The following is a 20,453-nucleotide window of genomic DNA, read 5'->3' as shown; positions in this document are numbered from 1 at the left end:
AAATAAAATTATGTACAGAAAATTAAATTAAAGAAATGGGATGTTTTAAAATGACAATTTAAAATCCTAATTTCCCCTCTTCTTTGCTCTAACCACATTAGTACACTAATCACTGCCCTGATCAACTGTCATCATTTGCACCTGTTTCTCACTGGTTCATGCCCTAAATTAGATATTTTGTGCTTGCATGTTTCATAGGTCACTGTGTAGCTTAATAAATAAAATAAAAAAAACTTCTGAAACTGATCAAATACAGGGACTGGACTGCAAATGAAAGACAAAAAGTCTACCAGGAAGCTTAGAGAAATATTCCCCTTAGAATAGAATAGAGTAGAATAGAATAGAAATTCAGCTAGATAAAATAATGACAATGAGCAGAAACTTGACAAAAGCTCAGTATTATAAGATTACAACATTGCTAAGATTGCTGATGTCCACATGCCAAAATACTGTAGAAACACAGGAAATCATTTTGTATGCACCATAGATAGACACAAACACATGTAACCACGAACATTAGCAGCAAAGGCAATACTGCAAGACAATCACAATCTTAACCCGACAACTTTTTATTTAGAACATCTAAAAATGACAGTGAAAGTGAAGGAAAAAATTGTTTACAGCTATAAAGCTTAAAGGAATACAGTAAATGTAAATTTCCTCAAGTGGTACATGAGTGGTGATACAGTGGAAAAACATTCATACCAAGTTAACAAAATTACGAAGTTGCTTTTGCAATCCAAGACTTATTTGGACAATTATTTTCCCAGAGTTTAAAGAAAGATTTAATATAAAAATTACCCTGGAGAAATTAAAATATACCATATTGACAAAATACTGTACAACTATAATATGCAGTAAAGATAAGGTACATGTCCCCAAACATAATTAACTGATTTCCTTTATATTCTTTATCAAAAATAGATTTAAATGTAACAAGGCTCAAAAAGTATGTTTTATATATATATATATATATATACTGTATGAACACCGGCCACATCATTAGGTACACCTTTCAATCAGCCAATCACATGGCAGGAACTCAATGCACTTGGCATATAGACATGGAAGTTCAAACTGAGCATCAGAATGGGTAAGAAAGGTGATTTAAGTGACTTTGAACGTGGGCATGGTTGTTGGCGCCAAGTGGGCTGGACTGGGAATTTCCGAAAATAAAGATCTACTGGGATTCTCACACACTATCATCTCTAGGGTTTACAGAGAGTGGTCTGAAAAAGAGAAAATATCCAGTGAGCGGAAATGCCTTGTTGATGGCAGAGGTCAGACGAGAATGGCCAGACTGTTTGGAGCTGATAGAAAGGTAATAATAACTCAAATAACATCTCATTACAAGAGAAGTATGATGTAGAGCATCTCTGAATGCACAACACATCAAACCATGAAGCAGACGGTCTGCAGCAGCAGAAGACCACATCGAGTGCCACTCCTCTCAGCTAAGAATAGAAAACTGAGGCTACAATTTTCACATTCGGATAGCAGGGTTAGAATTAGGTGTAAACACCATGAAAGCATGGACCCATCCTGCCTTTTACCAACGGTTCAGTCTGACAGTGTAAGGATGTTGACCTGAGTGTTGGTCCTGAACATCTCTTTATGATCACAGAATAATGTTCCATATCACAAAGCTAAAATCATCTTAAAACTGGTTTCTTGAGCATGCCAGTGAGTTAACTGTACTGAAATGGCCCCTACAGTCACCAGATCTCAGTCTAATAAAGCACCTTTCTCTCTCAAGGTGGAGCGAGAGATTTGCAAGAAGGTCTACAGCAATTGCGTGATGCCCCATGTCAATAAATCTCAAAAATTGAATCTATGCCACAAATAATTAATGCAGTTTTGAAGGCAAAAGCGGTTCCATCCCACTCCTGGCAAGGTGTACCTAATGGAGTGACCAGCGAGCGTATATATATTACGGTACTATTGCCCATAGCTGTTTGCCTTTTCAAGATCTTTCATTTATTTCACTTTTTCCTGTATATCAATCAGGATTGAATTTAGAGTCTTGCAGCTTTGCAGATTTTGTTGTACACTTCAGGAAATGCCTGCTCACAGTTCAGCTCCTTCCTTAGTTTATGATAAAGCGTGCCATCAAACATTTTCCAGAATTCTTCTTGTTCCATGTACACATCAGCATACAGCATCTGGAAACTGGGAAAAATAATGCAAGTATATTAATAATAATAATAATAATAATAATAATAATTGATTGGCTGTAAGTCAAAGCATAGTGTAAAATACTTTGTATTTATTCACTTTGTTGTCAGTTTATTAGGTACACTGCCTTGCCTGTTCTTCAGGATAAATATCAGGTTCATATTAGCAAAATTTAAAGATCTGCTATGCACGATTTGACATCAAGCCCCTGACCTGACCATGAGAGAAAAGGAGTCCATTCTCAGGGCTGCAGTGATAAATTGTAGTACTGTAGTCTGGTGGCACTAGTACCAAAGTTTCAGGTACAGCAGTGGTGAAAATATTTTTTTAGAACATCTGAATTTTACTACTGGTTTGCGAAATCATTTACCATTTTTTTTTTTCTATCCAGCCAAAAGCACTGCTTTGTTTAAAAATGTTGCACTCATTAAGGGTTAGAGTATGATTAATACATCAATGGCAAGAAAAAAATACAACCTACTGTATAGGCAGTAACCTTTAAATGTACCTTAAAATCTGACTAATAAGGTATCTGTGTCTAATAAACTACCCAAAATTGCACTTTACCAACACACACATAGCCATGTTAGGTCATTCAACATGCTGCTTCATGCGAGCAGTTATCGCTGTAAGTAAGTGACTTCCCTGCGGAGCCCAACCTTGCACCCTAACTCTAGACGCAATCCACACACACTTACACACCCACTCGCTCTGGGGGAATCTGAAATCACCAATAAGCCTACAAGGCAAATATTTGGACTAGGGATGTTAATGATTAATCATCAATCGATTCATTGCCATTAGGAACATAACTGATTAAAAATGTATTAACCGTTAATGTTTGTTTTGGATAATAATGCCCTGTAGGTCACATATACTATTCAGTTATTTGCTGTTCAAAGGTTGAAAGGAAGAAGGTATTGACAATATGGAAAAGGAACAGCCAATCAAAATGTATCTTGTCAGGATGCCAGATTGGGCAGTTTTCCGGTGAGTGGCCTGCTCTTTTTCATCTTTGGGTGGAAAGAGTGTGGGCCCTTCACCCTGTCTGCTCCAGGGGCACCATTTAATGGCCAACCCAATATACAATATAAGGGGTTTAAATAAATAATGGCATATACAGGGTGTAAAGCTGTATTTCTTATTAGAATGGTTAAACTTTAATCTACAGTTCAAATGCTTGTCTAATATAGACTTTTTTTGTTTAAAATTGTTTGGGTCTCATTTATCTACCCTTTATATCGGTGTAAAGTGAAAAACTGTGCTTAGCAAGATTCTGCAAGCAGACCTGCAAGCATGACCTGATAACATGTGAAGGTCCTAGAGGTGTACCTAATAAACTGGAAACTCGATATATATATATATATATATATATATATATATATATATATATATATATATATATATATATATATATATATATATACAGTGAGGTCAATAAGTCCTGAAACTTAATGTCAGAAAATGAAAGAGGCTAATGATCACTGTGAAAGATTTTCCCTCGGACTGGGGCATTGGGAAGATCTCTCCACGTAGGGTATCAATGATGCTAAGAATGGTGAAGAATCAGCCCAGAACTACACGGGAGGAGCTGGTCAATGCCGTGAAGAGAGCTGGGACCTTCGTTTCCAAGGCTACTATCAATAATACACTAAGAGGTCATGGTTTAAAATCTTGCATCACATGGACGGTTCCCCTGCTTAAGTCAGCCCATGTCCAGGCCCGTCTGAAGTTTGCCAGGGACCATCTGGATGATCCAGAGGAGTCATGGGAGAAAGTCCTGTGGTCAGATGAGAGTAGAACTACACTCTGTAGAACTTTTTGGTCTTAACTCTATTCGCTGTGTTTGAAGGAAGAAGAATGATGAGTATCATCTCAATAATACCATACCTACAGTGAAGCATGGGGCTGGAAGCATCATGCCCTGTGGGTGTTTTTCTGCACAGGGGACAGGACGACTGCACTGTATTATGGAGAGGATGAACGTGGCCATGTATTGTGACATATTGGGCAAAAACCTCCTTCCCTCAGTCAGAGCATTAAAGATGGGTCGTGGCTGGGTCTTCCAACATGACAATGACCCAAAGCACACAGCCAGGAAAACCAAGGAGTGGCTCCGTAGGAAGCATATGGACTATTTAAAAGCAACATAACAGGTCTTTAAGGGTCAGAAATCTGGCTGATAAGCAAGTGATCAAATACTTATTTGACACAATAATTTACAAATAAATTGTTCAAAAATCATACAATGTGATTTCCAGATTTTTCTGTTTAGATTCTGTCTCTCACAGTGGAAATGCACCTATGCTGAAAATTGTAGACCCCTCCATGATTTCTAAGTAAGAGAACTCGCAAAATCACAGGGTGATCAAATACTTATTGACCTCACTGTAGTGGAGCAGGTGTGAGATAAGTTCCCGTTATTACTCGTGCTGTCCTCTATCCTGAAAATTCTCCCACTGAGGAAAACTAAATGAATTACAAAGCACTGACCAGGGGACACTTCTTCTACAAATATTAAATGAATGTCTTTTTACAGACATTTTGTTTTGTTTTAACAACACAAACACATTAGCTGTTCGTCTAGAATGAGAACACATTAATATAGAGCTATGGTTTTAATTACAACTGTAGCTGATGTCGCTGATGTATAAGCAAGCTTTTATAATATAATTTCTCAGCTTAGCCAAGTGATTTTTTTTTTTTTTTTTTTTTTACTGACCCGTTTACATCTCGGACAAACTTCTCAAGCTGACGTGTGGAAGCTCGTGCCTCGAAGTGTTTAACTTTGGGCTCTCCATACGCCCCAATGTCCACATAGAGCTCATCCTCATCTCCTTTAGGATGCACCATGCCTGGCCGTTTGGACAACATGAATGGGCAAAGCCATAAGGGATACACCTACACACACGGGGGATTAAATATGTTAGAATTGAAAATGGGTCAAATTATAAAAAAATTAATCATCGATCCATTGTCATTATTTATGGCATTATCACAATGTTACATGTGATGCGTTCAAAGCAAACCGGGACTTGTGATTAAAATCTCTTGCGAATGAAAGCATAAAATTGATTGACATTCATAGAAGATTTCAGGCAAAGTACTACGAATAAACTCTTCGCTGCAGTAAAATAGTAAAGAGCTAGCTCAGGCCGAGGTGGCTCGGAGCCCACTGCAATCGGTGTGAACATACAGTGAGTAATCATGGCTCTAATTAAGAAATACCAGGAAATATGTTCTATCTTGATCGTATCCAAGTACTTGTGAAACGCTTCGATAAGTGCATTAGCGTAGCAGGGGATTACATAGAGAAATATGTTATTCTGCAGAAACATGAGTCCCGGTTTGATTTGAACGCCCCTCATAGTTTAAGAAATATGGCATAGTTAATGAGAACCTCATTAATGCCATTTTTACATCACATACATTAACGATGAAAATGTTAAAAGTAAATTTCACTTGCCACGCCCTTATATAAAATAAGATGTAATTTATATTTTAAAAGTAAAATAAGGTATTAAGCAAGAAGTGAAGTATCTTTTTCACTGCCTGGTTTGTTTGAATGTGGAAAAGCCTTTGTTTTAGACCGTACAAACTTCCCCGTGAATCAAACACTGAGATGACTCAGAAGGAGGAATATTTTTATTACTGACTTTTTATTTACTGATTTATTGTGTAGAAATATACCGCCACAGATCTACAAACAGCTAAGGAAGAGGTCTGTTGTATGGTAAGCTGCTGATTCTTACATGAATGTTGTGGTGGAACTGCGAGATAGCCGTGTGCATGTGCTTCATGGGCACCAGCATGTCCTGAACCACGTGATGCTGCTCGTAAAGCCGGCGGATGGTCTCACCCTGAGTCAGCTTCAGCAGGGAGATCTTAGGAGGAACCATCCAGCCAAATAAATACCTGAAGAGCGGGTTATTCCCAAATGGAATGATGTCCTAAACACATGGACAGGAGAGAACGATTATGTTATGCACGATGCAAGAGAATGGACAAAGAAAGCATTTAAAATGCATGTGGGATCAAGAACAAGAAAAAAAGATGGGGAGATGAGCTGTCTCAAAACTGACGGATTATGCAATCGATGCTTCCACTCCATATTAGAAAAGGCCATTTACATCACCCTCTTTTCTATGGATATAAGGGAAACGTGTGTGTGAGAAAAAGAGAGAGAGAGAGAGAGAGAGAGAGAGAGTGTAGTGGTGGTCCTAAATAGGGGATAAATCATGATGTGCTGACACTAAGACACACATTTCCCCATAAAACAAGCAAGAAGAAAAACCTGCATAATTTATCAGGTCTGCAATAATTACCACCATCTTCCTTCAGTTAATGGCATTAGAGGAAAACATTAGCAGACATAATACAATGTGTGTGTGCACGTTGCGCATGTGTGTGTGTCTATGTGTGTATGAGTGTGTGCACACATTTTTCTGTCTTGGTGAGTAACAAATGTACTTTAAATGGTACCCACAAAGAAAGCTGTTTTTTTTTTTTTTTACAAAAAACCCTACAGTAATAGACCAAAATTGTATCATTTTGGTTACTAAGATTAAGGATCTGTATATCTGTGTTTGAGAGAGAGAGAGAGAGAGAGAGAGAGAGAGAGAGAGCAGACAATAAGGATTATATGATTAAGCGGTAAGAGAAATGTCCAATACTAATACATTAAAAAAGAGGTTGCACTACTGAAGCTAATGGATATAAAATGGAAAACAGAGACCACAGAACCATGTTTAAGAGTCTTATCACAGACCAGCAAACCCCTTGTCAAAGAAATATAATATCTGTTGAAACTGGCTGACAGTGGAGCCTATTTATTAAGAGCTGAAATGAAGAATATCACCATGTTGGAGTGATGTTCCCTCCTAGGCCTGCGTGATTTGATAAAAAAAAATAAAAATGTGATAATGTGATTATTTAAACGCTATGATTTAAACTGCTATATGTAACTCTTAAATGTACCATTTAGTATTCAGTCATATGGATATGCCTTCAATACACTTACAGTTAAGAGAAATGATATTTTGTATGACACGGTTTTCCAGCTTTGTATACATTTTGTATGACATTATTTTATATCTATATCATTTCATTAACTTTATATCTTTAATAATTATATAATATATATAATTTATATACAATTTATCATCTTATATCGTTTTATAATTATAAAAAAAAAATTATAGTGTGAAAACCTTTAGTAAAGGAATTTTGTCGTGTGCACTTAAATGCATGTACAGTATATATGTAAAGACACACACTACCGTTCAAAAGTTTGGGGTCACTTTCTAACTCTGTGATGGTTCCTGATTTTTTTTTTCTTTCTACATTGTAAAGGAATGCTAAAGGCGTCCAAAAAATGCATTAATCTCCTTTGAACAGTTAATGGTGAGATGTTTCTGCTACTTCTGCTCTGTAAAGACTTCATAACGCCTCTAATCTGAGGTGCTGTTAATTGGTCATTTTTCAGGCTGATGACTCTAAATGAACTTCTCGTCTGCGGCAGAGGTAGGTTTTGGTCTCGCCCTCCTGGGATGGCCTTCATGAGAGCCAGTTACATTATGGTGCTTGACGGATTTTGCAAACGCACTTGACAATACTGTTCTTACAAGAACTATTACAGAAAGGCCGACCTCTGTGTCTTAAAATAACAACTAACTGTTGTTTTTCTTGTTGTTACGTAATTACCTAATCCCATATGAATTATATCATTTTGAAATCCTTAGTATTGTTGTAGAATGTAGAAAAAAAAATCACTAAACAAAAACAAAGAAATTTGCAAGTGACCCCAAACTTTTGAACGGTAGTGTACCTGATATATATATATTGTTGTATTGAATTTCATAAATAATTTCATATTCATTAGCAATGAATAAAAAAAATAATATATATATATATATATATATATATATATATTATATATTTTTTTATTCATTGCTAATTTAAAAAACGTTCATTTAAATTTGATGTGCCAGGTTTTTTTGTTTACACTCCATAACTCCATATGTTCTCATTTTATAAAGCGTATGTAAATTGCTATAAAACATCACATGTTTAAGACTTCTACTGATTTTATTTACTTAATGCTAATTTGAACATTTGTTGTTGCCATGATGTCCATTTCACAAGAACAAATTGAATCAATTAGTCAATCCAAGGGCGTTCAACGTTGGTGGAATCGAGATCCCCACCAATGTAGGAGGTCATCCTGAGGACATCAATTCAGCAACAAGTCTTTTAACCCTAACTTCTCATTTTTTTTATACAGCCACGTTGTAGGACGTATCCTCTGGTCATGAGAAAGATGTTACTCTGTTTCAGGAGGGATTTTCCTGTAACAGGCAAGTAAAGAGGTGAATGAAGTAACTGCAATAGGGTAAGAAAAAAACCTGGAAGGATATTGCTGAACCTGCAACTCTGCAGAAGAACCCCATTAAAAGTCATTATATGAAAGCGCTAGAGGCTACTTTATGGTGTGATTCGACTCCTACAAGTGCTCGGACAAAAACTAATGCAACTTTGGACAGAAAGAAATGTTGTGATGTTGCATAAGGTTGGCTCTACATAGTGAGTACGTGCTTTAATCAAAGGTAGCCCAAAGGCAGTCCGAGAAAATATTACTTGCATACATAGAGTATACATTATGCGCAATTTTCTTCGCTCACTGCCACACTTCCCTTTTATTAATCACGATTCACTTTTTCACACGATTTACCTGTAGCTCCCAGAAGATGCTTCGTGTGTGCCTGTGGTAGTAGTGTCTGAGTGGGATGTACTCCACACCAGTTCCATCTTCCTTCAAGTAATTCTCCACATGCTTAAAGAACCAGGGCTTGTAGTAGTGACCAATGCGATTGATCTAGCAGACATGTTAAAAAAGAAAACCAGGTCTTAATGCAAATGATTTTTATATTATATATTTTAATAATAAGATATTTTATGATATATCATGAAGTTAAAAAGAATTAAAAAAATGTTTTATATATGACTATGACTCTTTTTTTTTTTTCAATATTCCCAGGGCACTTTTACATATATTTGTCTGTGCAATTCAGATTTGCTCTGTTTTCACACTAAATCAAAACGAATAAATGCAGCAGGTAAGCAAACCTTTAAAAACCAAAGTTCATCAATTACAAAGAAAGCAGAGGTAGACAATAATTGATTAGATAATTATTTTTATTATTATTATTATCTTTTTCATTTTTGTTCATTACCCGAAATATCTAGACCATATCGCTTCTCTGGACCAGACATCAGGCTTAGAGCATTTGTTTTAGTCTACACTAGAGGTTAAAGTAGATTAAAACTACTCCGAGTATCTCTATCTTCTATCAAAAAATTCATTAATGCATATCGTTCACTTTTTCTAAGCTTCATACATCCTTGAAAAAAAGTTTCAATATTTTAATATGTAAAATTGAACAGCCCAAAACAATAAATCAAATGCACCCTTTCACAGGCTCTGTGTAGCAAGTGAAGATGGCGCAGTCATGCCATGCAGGGCTACTGCCTGAGCCACTGTCTGTGTTGTTGGAAATCATGAACCATCACTACAACTAACGCCTAAACCCAACAGCATTGAATATCAGTGGAGGCCGTTCTCTCTTACATAAACACAAATCAGACGGTTCAGAGGTAATTTGAATTAAATGACTTTAAAGCAGTTAATAACCGATAAAGTGTTTATAATAACGTAACACTATCAGATGTGTTTTCATGCTGAAAGTGCTTCCCTGACTAGTTTGGAATGTAGGTTTTGGCAGGCAGCTGTTCTCTCCTCTTCCCACAACTGCGTAACCCAAGTTCTTACCCTCTTAAATAAACCGCGCCCATAAAAAAAGAATCCCATAAATAGGTCTACAAGGCAGAGTATATAAACTGGCCAAGCATAAACATGATCTCACCTTGTCAGGCTCAGCGTGGTCAGTCATAACGCCGGTCATAATAACAGCCTCGTTCAAGCTATACTGCAGCCCCTCCACAAAGTGGTTCTCTTTGTTAGCAGACTCCTCTGCAAACACCTTGCAGATGGCATCCAAACCCCGTACGGCCCTGTAGCGCAGCTTCACCCACTGCCGAGCGGGAATAATCCGAATCTCAGCTGCCACCAAGAAGCCCAGGGTTCCACAGGACCACGGGACTGAATAGAACAGCTCCGAGTTCTCTTTCTGGTCCAGAAGGAGAGCATTTACGGCTAAATGTATACTGAACTATGCAAAGTTAGTAAAACTATTTATTATAATAAACAGACACTTATAATGCATTAAAACTTCATTTAACAATGAGAGCTACTAGTTTTATATTCTTCTTTATATTCTTACTCTTCCTTGTGCATCAATCTGCATTATTGTCTTTGCCCATTTTCCTGATTTCACACACAAAATCAAACTCATACCTCAGTGCAGCGAACCAGACTGCCATCTGCCAGCACCAGCTCAAATGCCACACAGATGTGTTGGAACAGGCCATAAATATGAGATGAGGACTCGATCCCTGTGCCCATTACCAAACCCCCTGAGAAAGAGAGAGAGAGAGAGAAAGAGAGAGAGAGAGAGAGAGAGAGAGAGAATCGATGAATGGGAGGATGACAACTAAAGATGTATTTAAAGTGTATTTGATCATGTGTACTTAATACTTTTCCAGTAAACTTATTTTAAAACCCATACATTCATGGTGCTTGTAATCCTGTGTGCAATGCATCTGCTACATAAAAACAAGGTAAGAAAAACAGATTGCGCTCTCCTGTTTTGCTTCCCCAGACAGCTGTTCTCTGTAGGCCTGCAAATGAATTTGCAGCAGCAGCAGCAGCGGCTCAGTAGAACCCATTACCTGGGCAGCGGGCACAATTTCTGCTACCCATAAACGCTTTTAGTAGAACAGGCCATTTCCGCACCCAATCTAACCTAACGCACTGAAACAGGACCATTACTCATTCATAACCCAATTAGGAGTAGCCTCTGATGCACCACACGAGACACAAAATATCGACCAGCAAGAAATATTGCATATACACACTCCACTTAAAGCCATGATATTGCTTTGAGTCAATACACTGGGGGGAAGGGACAAAAGAGTGAGTGTGTGTAAGTGTGTGTGAGTGAGAGAGAGAGAGAGAAAGGAGATACCATAAAGTCTTCAGGCTTTGTCTAAAAAGGCACGTCATGCAAAACTGGTAATAATTTTCATCCAGTACTCTGGTGTTGTTAACGTACCTACTGTAAGATCATCAAGCTCGGGCAACACAGGCAGCGTCCAGCCAATGGAATTCAACAGGGCTGTCACCTGACCCATATTTACCAGGGGCTCCACACGTACCACCTGAAAACAGGTGCATGGTCATATCACACATCATCTGCTTCACTCTGCTCTCATTCCTGACTAAACCTCTATAAAAAAAGGGTTTAATCAATCAGCTATGTTAGGCCATGGATCTGTGTATGAACACACATTCTTAAACACGAAGGATATGTAAGCGATCTCAGTTACAAACTACATCCAGTGAAACTTTATCTTTAATGTGGTTACGTGAACGTTTTACACTGATTGCCCTGTGGATTTGTAGCGATCCCACCTGTCTCTCTGTGTCCACCTCTAGGATGTCCATCATATTGATTTTTATATTCTTGTGCGTCTTCTTATATTTCCCCACCCTCAGAGACACGGTCAGCCAGCCGGGACGTCCTGTGCACATATATGCCTTTCCTCCCTCCTGTCTCCACTCACGAACCTGAAAAAAAGGAATAAACCTCTATTGGATTTATCTTTATCTTGTGTGTGACGTCAGACCCGATGTAAAACCAAGCAAGACGCCATTTGCCGATCTGGAACCAGTGGAGATAGCATATGATAAGCGTGTCATGCGAACAGCAATATAGAGAAAAAAAAATAGATTGGAAACTGTTTAATAACATACTGTTTATATTCTGATTGAACAATGTTTCTGTTTTACTAAATGATAATTTGCAATAACTTTTTTTTTTCGTTTTTGCATGGCCATGTGATTTGAGATAAGGAGATTGTCCAAGTCATCCTTTATACAAGGCTCAACCTCAGATGCTCCACACACTAGTTTCTAATGTACTTTGTACATTTACTGTAGCTGGCCATGACAAAGAGAATCTCATTGGCTAACCATACGTCTATGTCTTTAAATCACTCTTCTGGGACACATTACACAGCATATGGGAACGATTTCAAAAACATAGCTCAAGTAAATTGCCTAGAAGCTACTGAAAATGTTCCTGAAAATCACCTTCAACTACAAGGCTTTGTGATCGGTTTTTGTTTCTTCTATGCAATAGAGGTATTAACATTACTATAGAACTACACTAAGTGGCACACTCCAAAATTTAATTGACTGCCTTCATCTTTGATTATGGTGCACAGTGTGACAGGTGCGGCAGTGAGTCTATGTGTGAAAATGATTTCCCATTCACCCAGAACCTCACTTTCGCAGTTTAAATCCTAAAATATGCCTGTGCCATCAGGGAAGAAAAAAGTCTACAGATGTAGACCTGTAACCTGGTCATTCAGTAAATGTGCAAGTAAGCAATAAATTCAGGATTTATAGTGGCCACTATGCATGATGAGAGCATCCCTTCTTACCCTGTCGTGCCAATTACTTTGGTAAATGGTTAATCCGGACTCATCAGACCATATTCAGTGGGTTTTTCTGATTAGCCTCCTTAACAAGTGGTTTTCATTTGGCAAAAAAAGCTGTTTTGTCCCAATCCTCAAAATCCTTGTCACATAATGAATGTGGAAATGCTCTTGCTTTTACTATTAAACATAACTAATTTCTACTGTTTTTTTTTTATTTTAACTATGATAACTAGTATTTTTTTCTGACCACATTTCCTTTCAAAATAAAAATCCCTACAGGTCTTTAATAATGTGTTGAGCAGTTCTTAATCCAATTATAGTAATTTTAAATGTCCTTAATTATTTTCTATACTTGTTTCAGGTCAACAATTAAACCTATGTAGTGGTGATTTTTTTTTGGGGGGGGGGAGGGGGGGGTTGGGGAGCAAGCAGTGTATTTCTAATAACACAGTTAAATCCTGTACACAACTGTTGCTCTATTGTAGCGTACAGTAATAATAAGTACAGAGTTCCTACGTACTTCTCATATAGATGTGGTTGATGTAGGACTTGACTTGAAGACTCAAGTTTCTAAATTTAAGACTTGACTTTGACTCCAAGATCAAGACCCTAGAAGCCTGCACTTCATTACTTTCATGAAAGCCAGTAGTTTTATGGAGGCAATTTGAATGTTATGCAGTGAAGAAAAGCATGCATTCTAAACAGAGCATTAACCAATTATAGTGCCCAATTGGTTACCTATAGCCTAGATGTCTAGTGAGTCTATAAATCTAGCTCATGTTTTCTTTTTGCCCTTCCTTCATGAATATTGTGTAAAAGAAAAGGCAAGGTCAAATGGATATGTACATATACACTACCAATTAAAAGTTTGGACACAAGTTTGGATTTATTTTCTACTCTTTAACACAATAGAGTTAGAGTTTTGTTTTAAAACCTATGAACAGACAACAGTCAGTTGTTATTTTAAGACATGAAGCCCAGCTGTTCTGAATAGTTCTTGTAAGAACAGTATTGTCAAGTGCATTTGCAAAACCCATCAATCACCATGATGAAACCGGTGCTGTGTCGAAGTTGGTTCCCCCATCAGGATACGTTTTTTTAGCCCCACCCCCGTGAAAAGGGCACACGGAACGCGCATTTAGGAGAAGGCTCGCCCGCGAAGGGTTATGCGCGGACCACTGAGCTTCTACGGAACGCAGTAAAGGCCAAAAAGACAGTTAGCGTTTTTTAATCCCCTGACGAACTCTAGCCATCAGGATGTGTTTCCCTTGTTATCTTGGACATATTTAGAATGATGAACCTCGGCTGAGTCACTTGTAGGCTGTTAACATGTCAGTACATGCGTTGTATTGTTTATATTTAATCACTGGTATACACTACCCATGATTTGTTTATGCTATTTTATCAAGGGATTTTTTTAAATACAGTATATATTTAATATAAAGAAATGGACCACTACGAGTGCTGATTTCTTTTATGTGCAGTTTGGGTTTATTCAAATAGATGTGACCTAGTGAATTGACATCACACGGATAAAATGCTAATTATCTCGCATAATAATAATAATAATAATAATTATTATTATTATTATTATTATTATTTTAGTTATTATTATTTTGTTATTATAATAATAATAATAATTATTATTATTATTATTATTTATATATAATAATAATGATTACTATTATTATTATTATTATTATTATTTATATATAATAATAATGATTACTATCATTATTATTATTATTATTATTATTATTATTATTAATGTCTTGAGACTGTATCTGACGGGTCTCTATTTTGGCATTATGGTTTTGCTGAAAAGGCATATTTGATATGAAATATAAGACAAAATACTGACATGTTAACAGCCTACAAGTGACTCAGCCGAGGTTCATCATTCTAAATATGTCCAAGATAACAAGGGAAACACATCCTGATGGCTAGAGTTCGTCAGGGGATTAAAAAACGCTAACAGTCCTTTTTGGCCTTTACTGCGTTCCGTAGAAGCTCAGTGGTCCGCGCATAATCCTTCGCGGGCGAGCCTTTTCCTAAATGCGCGTTCCGTGTGCCCTTTTCACGGGGGTGGGGCTAAAAAAACGCATCCTGATGGGGGAACCAACTTCGACACAGCACCGGCTCTCATGAAGACCATCCCAGGAAAAAAAAAAAAGACCAAAACTTACCTCTGCTGCAAAGAAGTTCATTTAGAGTCACCAGCCTTAAAAATCACCAATTAACAGCAAGTAGCAGACACATCTCAACACTGATGGTTCGAACAAGATTATTGCATGTCTTGGATGACTTTTAAATTGATTTACACAGTGTAGACTGGTGTGTGTGTGTGTATATAAACAGTATAGAAACAGTGTGTGTGCTCGTGCATTGGGAGACTCTCTCACCTGTCTCTGGATGTCTCGGACCCGCTGGTTGTGCAGCTTTGGCGCTGAGCACATCTTAAAGATGATCCAGGCTCGTACATAGTAGTAGGCATCAAACACCACGGACAAGGGCAGAAGGAATAGACAAACAAATATCCACCGCTGGTGAATTATAACATAATCTAGCCCTTTAATCCAGATCCACAAAAGAAACAAAATAACAAAAGCACCGAGATACAGCACCAGGTCCATTTTGAAGTAGAAACAAAACACAAAAAAAACGATATTCTTTTAAATTTTATTTCACTAGCACTTTTTGTTTTTTAGATCTACCTTTCCTACCTTTAACACTTGCGTAAAAACCGCGAAGCAACCGCGAATATTGTCACCTACATTTATTTTGCATGCTTTTACGCCCCGTGTGGGGCTGAATCCTGAGCCGCACACTATCCCCTACACAAGAACGCTAGAAACTACATTCAAAATATTTAGACTCTGGACTATAAGTAGTGCACTCTAAATTATACTGGAAGGCGTTTAGGATGTATCCTAGATTGGCAAATAAGCCCCGCCTTCGCAACGCACTGATTGGCCAGCAGTGTGTCATTTACACCTTCTCCAGTTGTTACGTGAGGCCTTTTTTATCCAATAGCAATGCAGGAGAACAATCGGACCATTGCCTCAGTCCGGCGTGATCAGATCGGGTCTTGTAAAAGTAACCCAGATGGAGTGTGTGTGTGTGTCGTTTACAGAACATGAAGGGGGAAATAAAATCAAGCTCAAACATTACAATGTAACAACATGCCAGTAATAAGTTACATTCATTCTCGGCATGATGTCTTAGTGTGTTTTTTTTTTTTACTTTGTGAAAATATTCCTACTCTTGCCTCAACGCACTCATCAAAGTGAAATGTTACATCTGATGTTTGTTTGACGGTGAGCGCGTGTACACAAATGAATGGTCATGTCGGCGAGAGTAAAGCGCGCGAGCGCCAGTAAACACTGGGGTGGGGCGAGTGTGCGCTCGGGTAGTGTATAACGGTAACGTTACGTGATTACGCCCTAAACACCTCAACGCAGCGAGCAGGACGCACGGAGAGCACTGATGGGATGCTGTCTTTGTCTCATGGATGTCTTTTCTTTCTGTAAACGTGGAACTTTCTGTGCTCGGAATGGTGCTTTCTGCTGCGCGCGAGAGCACTTTTCAGGGACTCATCATGAGAACTGGTGAAGGGAACTCACCGCGGGAACCTCGTTCACTTTCATACTGCAGCCTAAACAAATCGTGAGCGGGGGAGAAGGAAAAAGTTGCATTTCTATTTTTTGAGGGGGAAATATGGGATTTGGCAACTTTTAAATAACTTTTTTTTAAGGAGCTCTGTCGTTCTCGCGCGCGCTCGGGGTGAAGTTCGGCGATGCCTTCTCTGCACCATGGCGCCGTCTTCATTGGCGTCTTTCTCATCGTCACCGGCGGCTCGACCGCCTTCCTCACGTCCAACCAGAGCAGACTGCAGGCGTTCAGCCTGTGCTGCGTGGTCCTAGGCGCAGTTATGCTCATCCTTGGCCTATTCTGGGCCATGAACAGTAAAAGCCACCAGGGCTCCTACACGAACGAATACACGCACGACTACGGGCACGTGCTGTTCAGCCCGCCGCCCGGGAACCACTTCCCGGAGTCCCAGTCTGTCTTCTTGCACAGGTAAACGTGTGGAATTCCCCGCAAGCATGCATTATGTCCCAGGTTGTAATCTGCTGCAGTTATCTTATGCATGCACTGATGCACTAGGTTTGAACAATGAATTATCTTAAATGTTGTATTTATAAGCGGTTTAAATGTCTAAAGCGCTTAAAAATACCACAACTATATAAACTATTATATAAATGATGAATACACATTACAGGCTCTTATAACTATAAAATATATATTGCATGAATGTATATTATATAGAATGTTAAAAACGCATATGCACTGCATGTTTATTGAATGCATTTTACTCGTCGTCATGTCTATACCGCTTTATCCTGTATACAGGGTCGATGGGGGGCTTGGACCCTATCCCAGGAGACCCAGAGGGCACGAGGCGGGGTACACCCTGGACAGTGTCCCAATCCATCGCAGTATTAAGTGCATGTCCTAATTTTTAATACTGTTAGAAATTTTGAGTTAAAAAAAAAAAAAAAAAAATCAGCATCAACATTTTAAAGAAAAGCCTTTATTTGTCAAATTTACCTTATGGCATAGTGAAATTTTTAATACATGCCCTAGATCATTATCACAGTTAAATACAACAAATTCTTTTATCTCTAAATATTTAATAGTTTGTTAAACCTTAGATATTAGGTAAATTTAATGGACAGGCTAATAAAAAGCTATCTTTTAGTTGGCAAACACACTTATTTCTTGTTTTTGGGGGATGGGGCAAATTGGCAGAAATCTGAGGTGTAGCTAATGGGGACACTGGCAAAAGACTTTTAAGTAAATACCAGTTAATTAAAAAAAGAGTTAATATTCAAGTTGGGTTAGTAAATGGGATAAACAGAAGCAGTAATCAGACTTGGGCATTTATATTAAGGTGCAACAAAACAGACTTTATAAAGACTTTAAACAAAACATCTTTTTATTCTCTTGTGTGAGAAAATCTTTATACTAATACATTATGTTAATTGAATCAAGTTAAGTGAGACTAGAACGCATTAGGAAATGAGAAGAAACACACACACACACACACACACACACATGTGTGCGTGTGTGAAGGTCTTGGGGGTCAATGCAAGCCGTTTTCCCCTTAAAAGGTTTATAATTCACTCAATGGTTCAACATGTCTTTATGTCCCCTAAATTCTGAGTCAGTTAAAATGGTTTGGGCGCCACCTAGTGTTAAGAAGCTTTAAGCCTGTGGCTAAAAGACCATGTTAAACAGCTGAGCTTTCTTTGATAAGGTTACGATTGAGATCATAAATTACAATTAAATTATACATTTATATTTCTGTAATCATATTTTAGTTTGTTTTGTAAATATGTTTAAAAATAATATAACTAGTTATATAGCTAAAAAAACTCCCTTATAGATAGACACATTAGAGCAAAATGCTTTATTTGATTATGAACATTTTAATTGTAAATTTTACAGATTTTAATATGTTGTGTTCATGCTTCTTAAACATCAGGTATTAAAAGTGACAAATCAAGTAGTATTTAGCAGAGCAAATAATTAATAGGTCATTTGATCACTAGTTAACCGAAGTCATTTGCTTCTTCACAGTTAAAATCAGATTACTAAAATCCGGGTTAAAAAGGACTTGAATTAAATTCAGAATGCGATATTGACATTATTGCGAAGGTCCTTGTGGTACAAATCCCCAATTTACTCTGATTAGAAGCAAGTTTTCCTCTGGATGTTCTGTGTAATGCACCAGTCAATCCATTTATTAATCCATCCATGTCTCCCTCCCTCTCGTCCTCTCTTCATCCAACCATTTTATGTCTATACTGCTAACCCCTTGTAGGGTCATAGGGGGCATAAAGCCTATTGATTGATTGATTGATTGATTGATTGATTAATAGTGTCTTTCTTATACTGTATTTGTGTGACCAACGAATGGGGTTGTTGTCAAGTCAAAAAACAAACAGGCAAGTGCAGCGTGACCCGAATGCAGGGAAATACATGCAAGTGAATCGGCGTCATTTAGAAACGAGATCTTATGCGTAAATGAATCGAAATCGTGATTCCCTTTTTTGATTGGTCGTGCAGCCCTACGTGTACACGGTTTTCTGCCTGTCATTTCAGATCTATGGAAAGGCAGAGACGAGGCCTGTACGGAGACGATTTTGACTACCCTCCAATGGAGCCGACGTGTTTCAGCCCAGCTCCTCGAGGTCCACCGCTCCACTGGGAGATGGAACCTCCACCTCCATACGAAGTGGCCATCAAAACTACGTGCAGCTCCACGAACATGCGACGAAGTTACTCGGACACACTGTTGCCCACCGAGCCGCTCTTCAGTCGCTCCCGTGAGATCAGCTTTGAAGTGTAAGGCTTTGTGCTGTGAACGTGCCATTAGGCAGCGACTGTTCACTGCAGCCAACAACTAGCATGGAGCATGGCTCGCCCAGGGATCCTTTACTATTGAAGCTGTTGTTGTTTTTGTGTACAATAAGATCCATTCTGAATGTGGTCAAAAGCGAAATTATTTAACCTTATGAAATGGTATTGCCCCTAGGAGTGTTTAGTATCTGCTGTTTAGTGCTATGTGGTATTTCTTTTGTTATCATACTCAGAAGCTGTAGTAACTGCTGATGGATTAATGCCTAATCTCTGTCAGTATTTTCAAATGTTATAAATGACACTGACATTACACAAATTACTACCTTTATCCCAGTGGGCACAGATAGGACTGCAGGATGTCATAAAAAGCCTTACAATGTTGACACTGCAGAAATCTTCAGGACTAATTTACATAATTTACTATTTTTTTAAAGTCATCTTTAGGTTATCTTTATGATTCTAGACCAAAGGTGCCCATTAGGATACAATAAACCTGTGTCCTTCTACCCATTTACTATTCCGCCCAAGCATGAATCACAATCGTTTCTTCACTGGTGCAATGCACAGATGAGATTTGTGACTGTACTAGCTGTCTCATGTCACATATTGCAGCATTTGGACCCATGAACATGTACGTAAAGTCGCTTGCACAAACTGAACTTATAGCACAAGCAGCAACTTATAAGAAGAAAGCTGAAGCTATATGCAAAGCTGCTATTTCCTCTTGTGCATGGTGATTTAAGCGGGAAATTCCCAGCAGAAAACCCTAAGGCTGGATGAGTGTTGTAATATAATTGGAATGCTACCCCGATTACATCCAAGATCCGGACAATAGTTTAATGAAATGGCGTTGAGATTGAGTTAAATAAATATGGGATGTGGCGACCCCTGGGCTAAAAAGGACAATGTCCAAAAAAAGGAAACTGAAAAAAAGGAACAATCTATTTGCACAATGTCCGACCACAACCATGGTCCCATAAGTTTCTAACAGGGTTTAGAATTCCACTCAGAGATCGGGATGGACACAACAGCTTTCCTAATGCATCACTAATGTTACCACTCTTTTTTATTTTCTTTCAGGAATATTACAGCGAGGTGCATCTTAGCCCCAAAATTACTGTACTGTAATACGGTGTTTGCGCAACACCCAAACTGCATTATGTCCATTTTCACAGAACAGATCTCAGACATTAAACTTGTTTTTTTTTCCCCTACCCCTTTGGCTGCTTTTC

General features: G+C 38.2%; 2 protein-coding genes across 2 annotated transcripts; one reads left to right on the top strand and one right to left on the bottom strand.

The window, feature by feature from the left end:
• Window positions 1–553: 553 nt before the first annotated feature.
• dhcr24 (24-dehydrocholesterol reductase) lies at window positions 554–15,599 on the bottom strand. The gene is made up of 9 exons (XM_053488585.1): window positions 15,198–15,599; window positions 11,765–11,920; window positions 11,406–11,511; window positions 10,589–10,707; window positions 10,098–10,361; window positions 8,906–9,049; window positions 5,928–6,125; window positions 4,898–5,076; window positions 554–2,169 (listed from the first exon to the last, which is right to left on the bottom strand). Exons 1-9 carry the CDS (start codon window positions 15,426–15,428, stop codon window positions 2,016–2,018), a joined length of 1,551 nt encoding a protein of 516 aa, XP_053344560.1. The 5' UTR covers window positions 15,429–15,599; the 3' UTR covers window positions 554–2,015.
• A 473-nt stretch (window positions 15,600–16,072) lies between these two features.
• Window positions 16,073–19,500, top strand: si:dkeyp-51f12.2 (uncharacterized protein LOC100151460 homolog). Its single transcript, XM_053488583.1, has 2 exons — window positions 16,073–16,875; window positions 18,964–19,500. The coding sequence occupies exons 1-2, from the start codon at window positions 16,592–16,594 to the stop codon at window positions 19,208–19,210; spliced, it is 531 nt and encodes a 176-aa protein (XP_053344558.1). The 5' UTR covers window positions 16,073–16,591; the 3' UTR covers window positions 19,211–19,500.
• The last annotated feature ends 953 nt before the right edge of the window (window positions 19,501–20,453 follow it).

The sequence above is a fragment of the Clarias gariepinus genome, chromosome 27 (assembly GCF_024256425.1).
Source record: "Clarias gariepinus isolate MV-2021 ecotype Netherlands chromosome 27, CGAR_prim_01v2, whole genome shotgun sequence".
Lineage (NCBI taxonomy): Eukaryota > Metazoa > Chordata > Actinopteri > Siluriformes > Clariidae > Clarias > Clarias gariepinus.
This window is presented reverse-complemented; position numbering and strand designations above follow the sequence as displayed.

Bases quoted from the DNA above. Each gene is read 5' to 3' on its own strand.
- si:dkeyp-51f12.2 (XM_053488583.1), top strand. From the start codon at position 16,592: ATGCCTTCTCTGCACCATGGCGCCGTCTTCATTGGCGTCTTTCTCATC. The intron at 16,876-18,963 runs GTAAACGTGTGG...CTGTCATTTCAG, and splicing joins CAGTCTGTCTTCTTGCACAG to ATCTATGGAAAGGCAGAGAC.
- dhcr24 (XM_053488585.1), bottom strand. From the start codon at position 15,428: ATGGACCTGGTGCTGTATCTCGGTGCTTTTGTTATTTTGTTTCTTTTG. The intron at 11,921-15,197 runs GTGAGAGAGTCT...CCTTTTTTTCAG, and splicing joins TCCGAGACATCCAGAGACAG to GTTCGTGAGTGGAGACAGGA. The intron at 5,077-5,927 runs GTAAGAATCAGC...CCGTGTGTGTAG, and splicing joins AGTTCCACCACAACATTCAT to GTGTATCCCTTATGGCTTTG.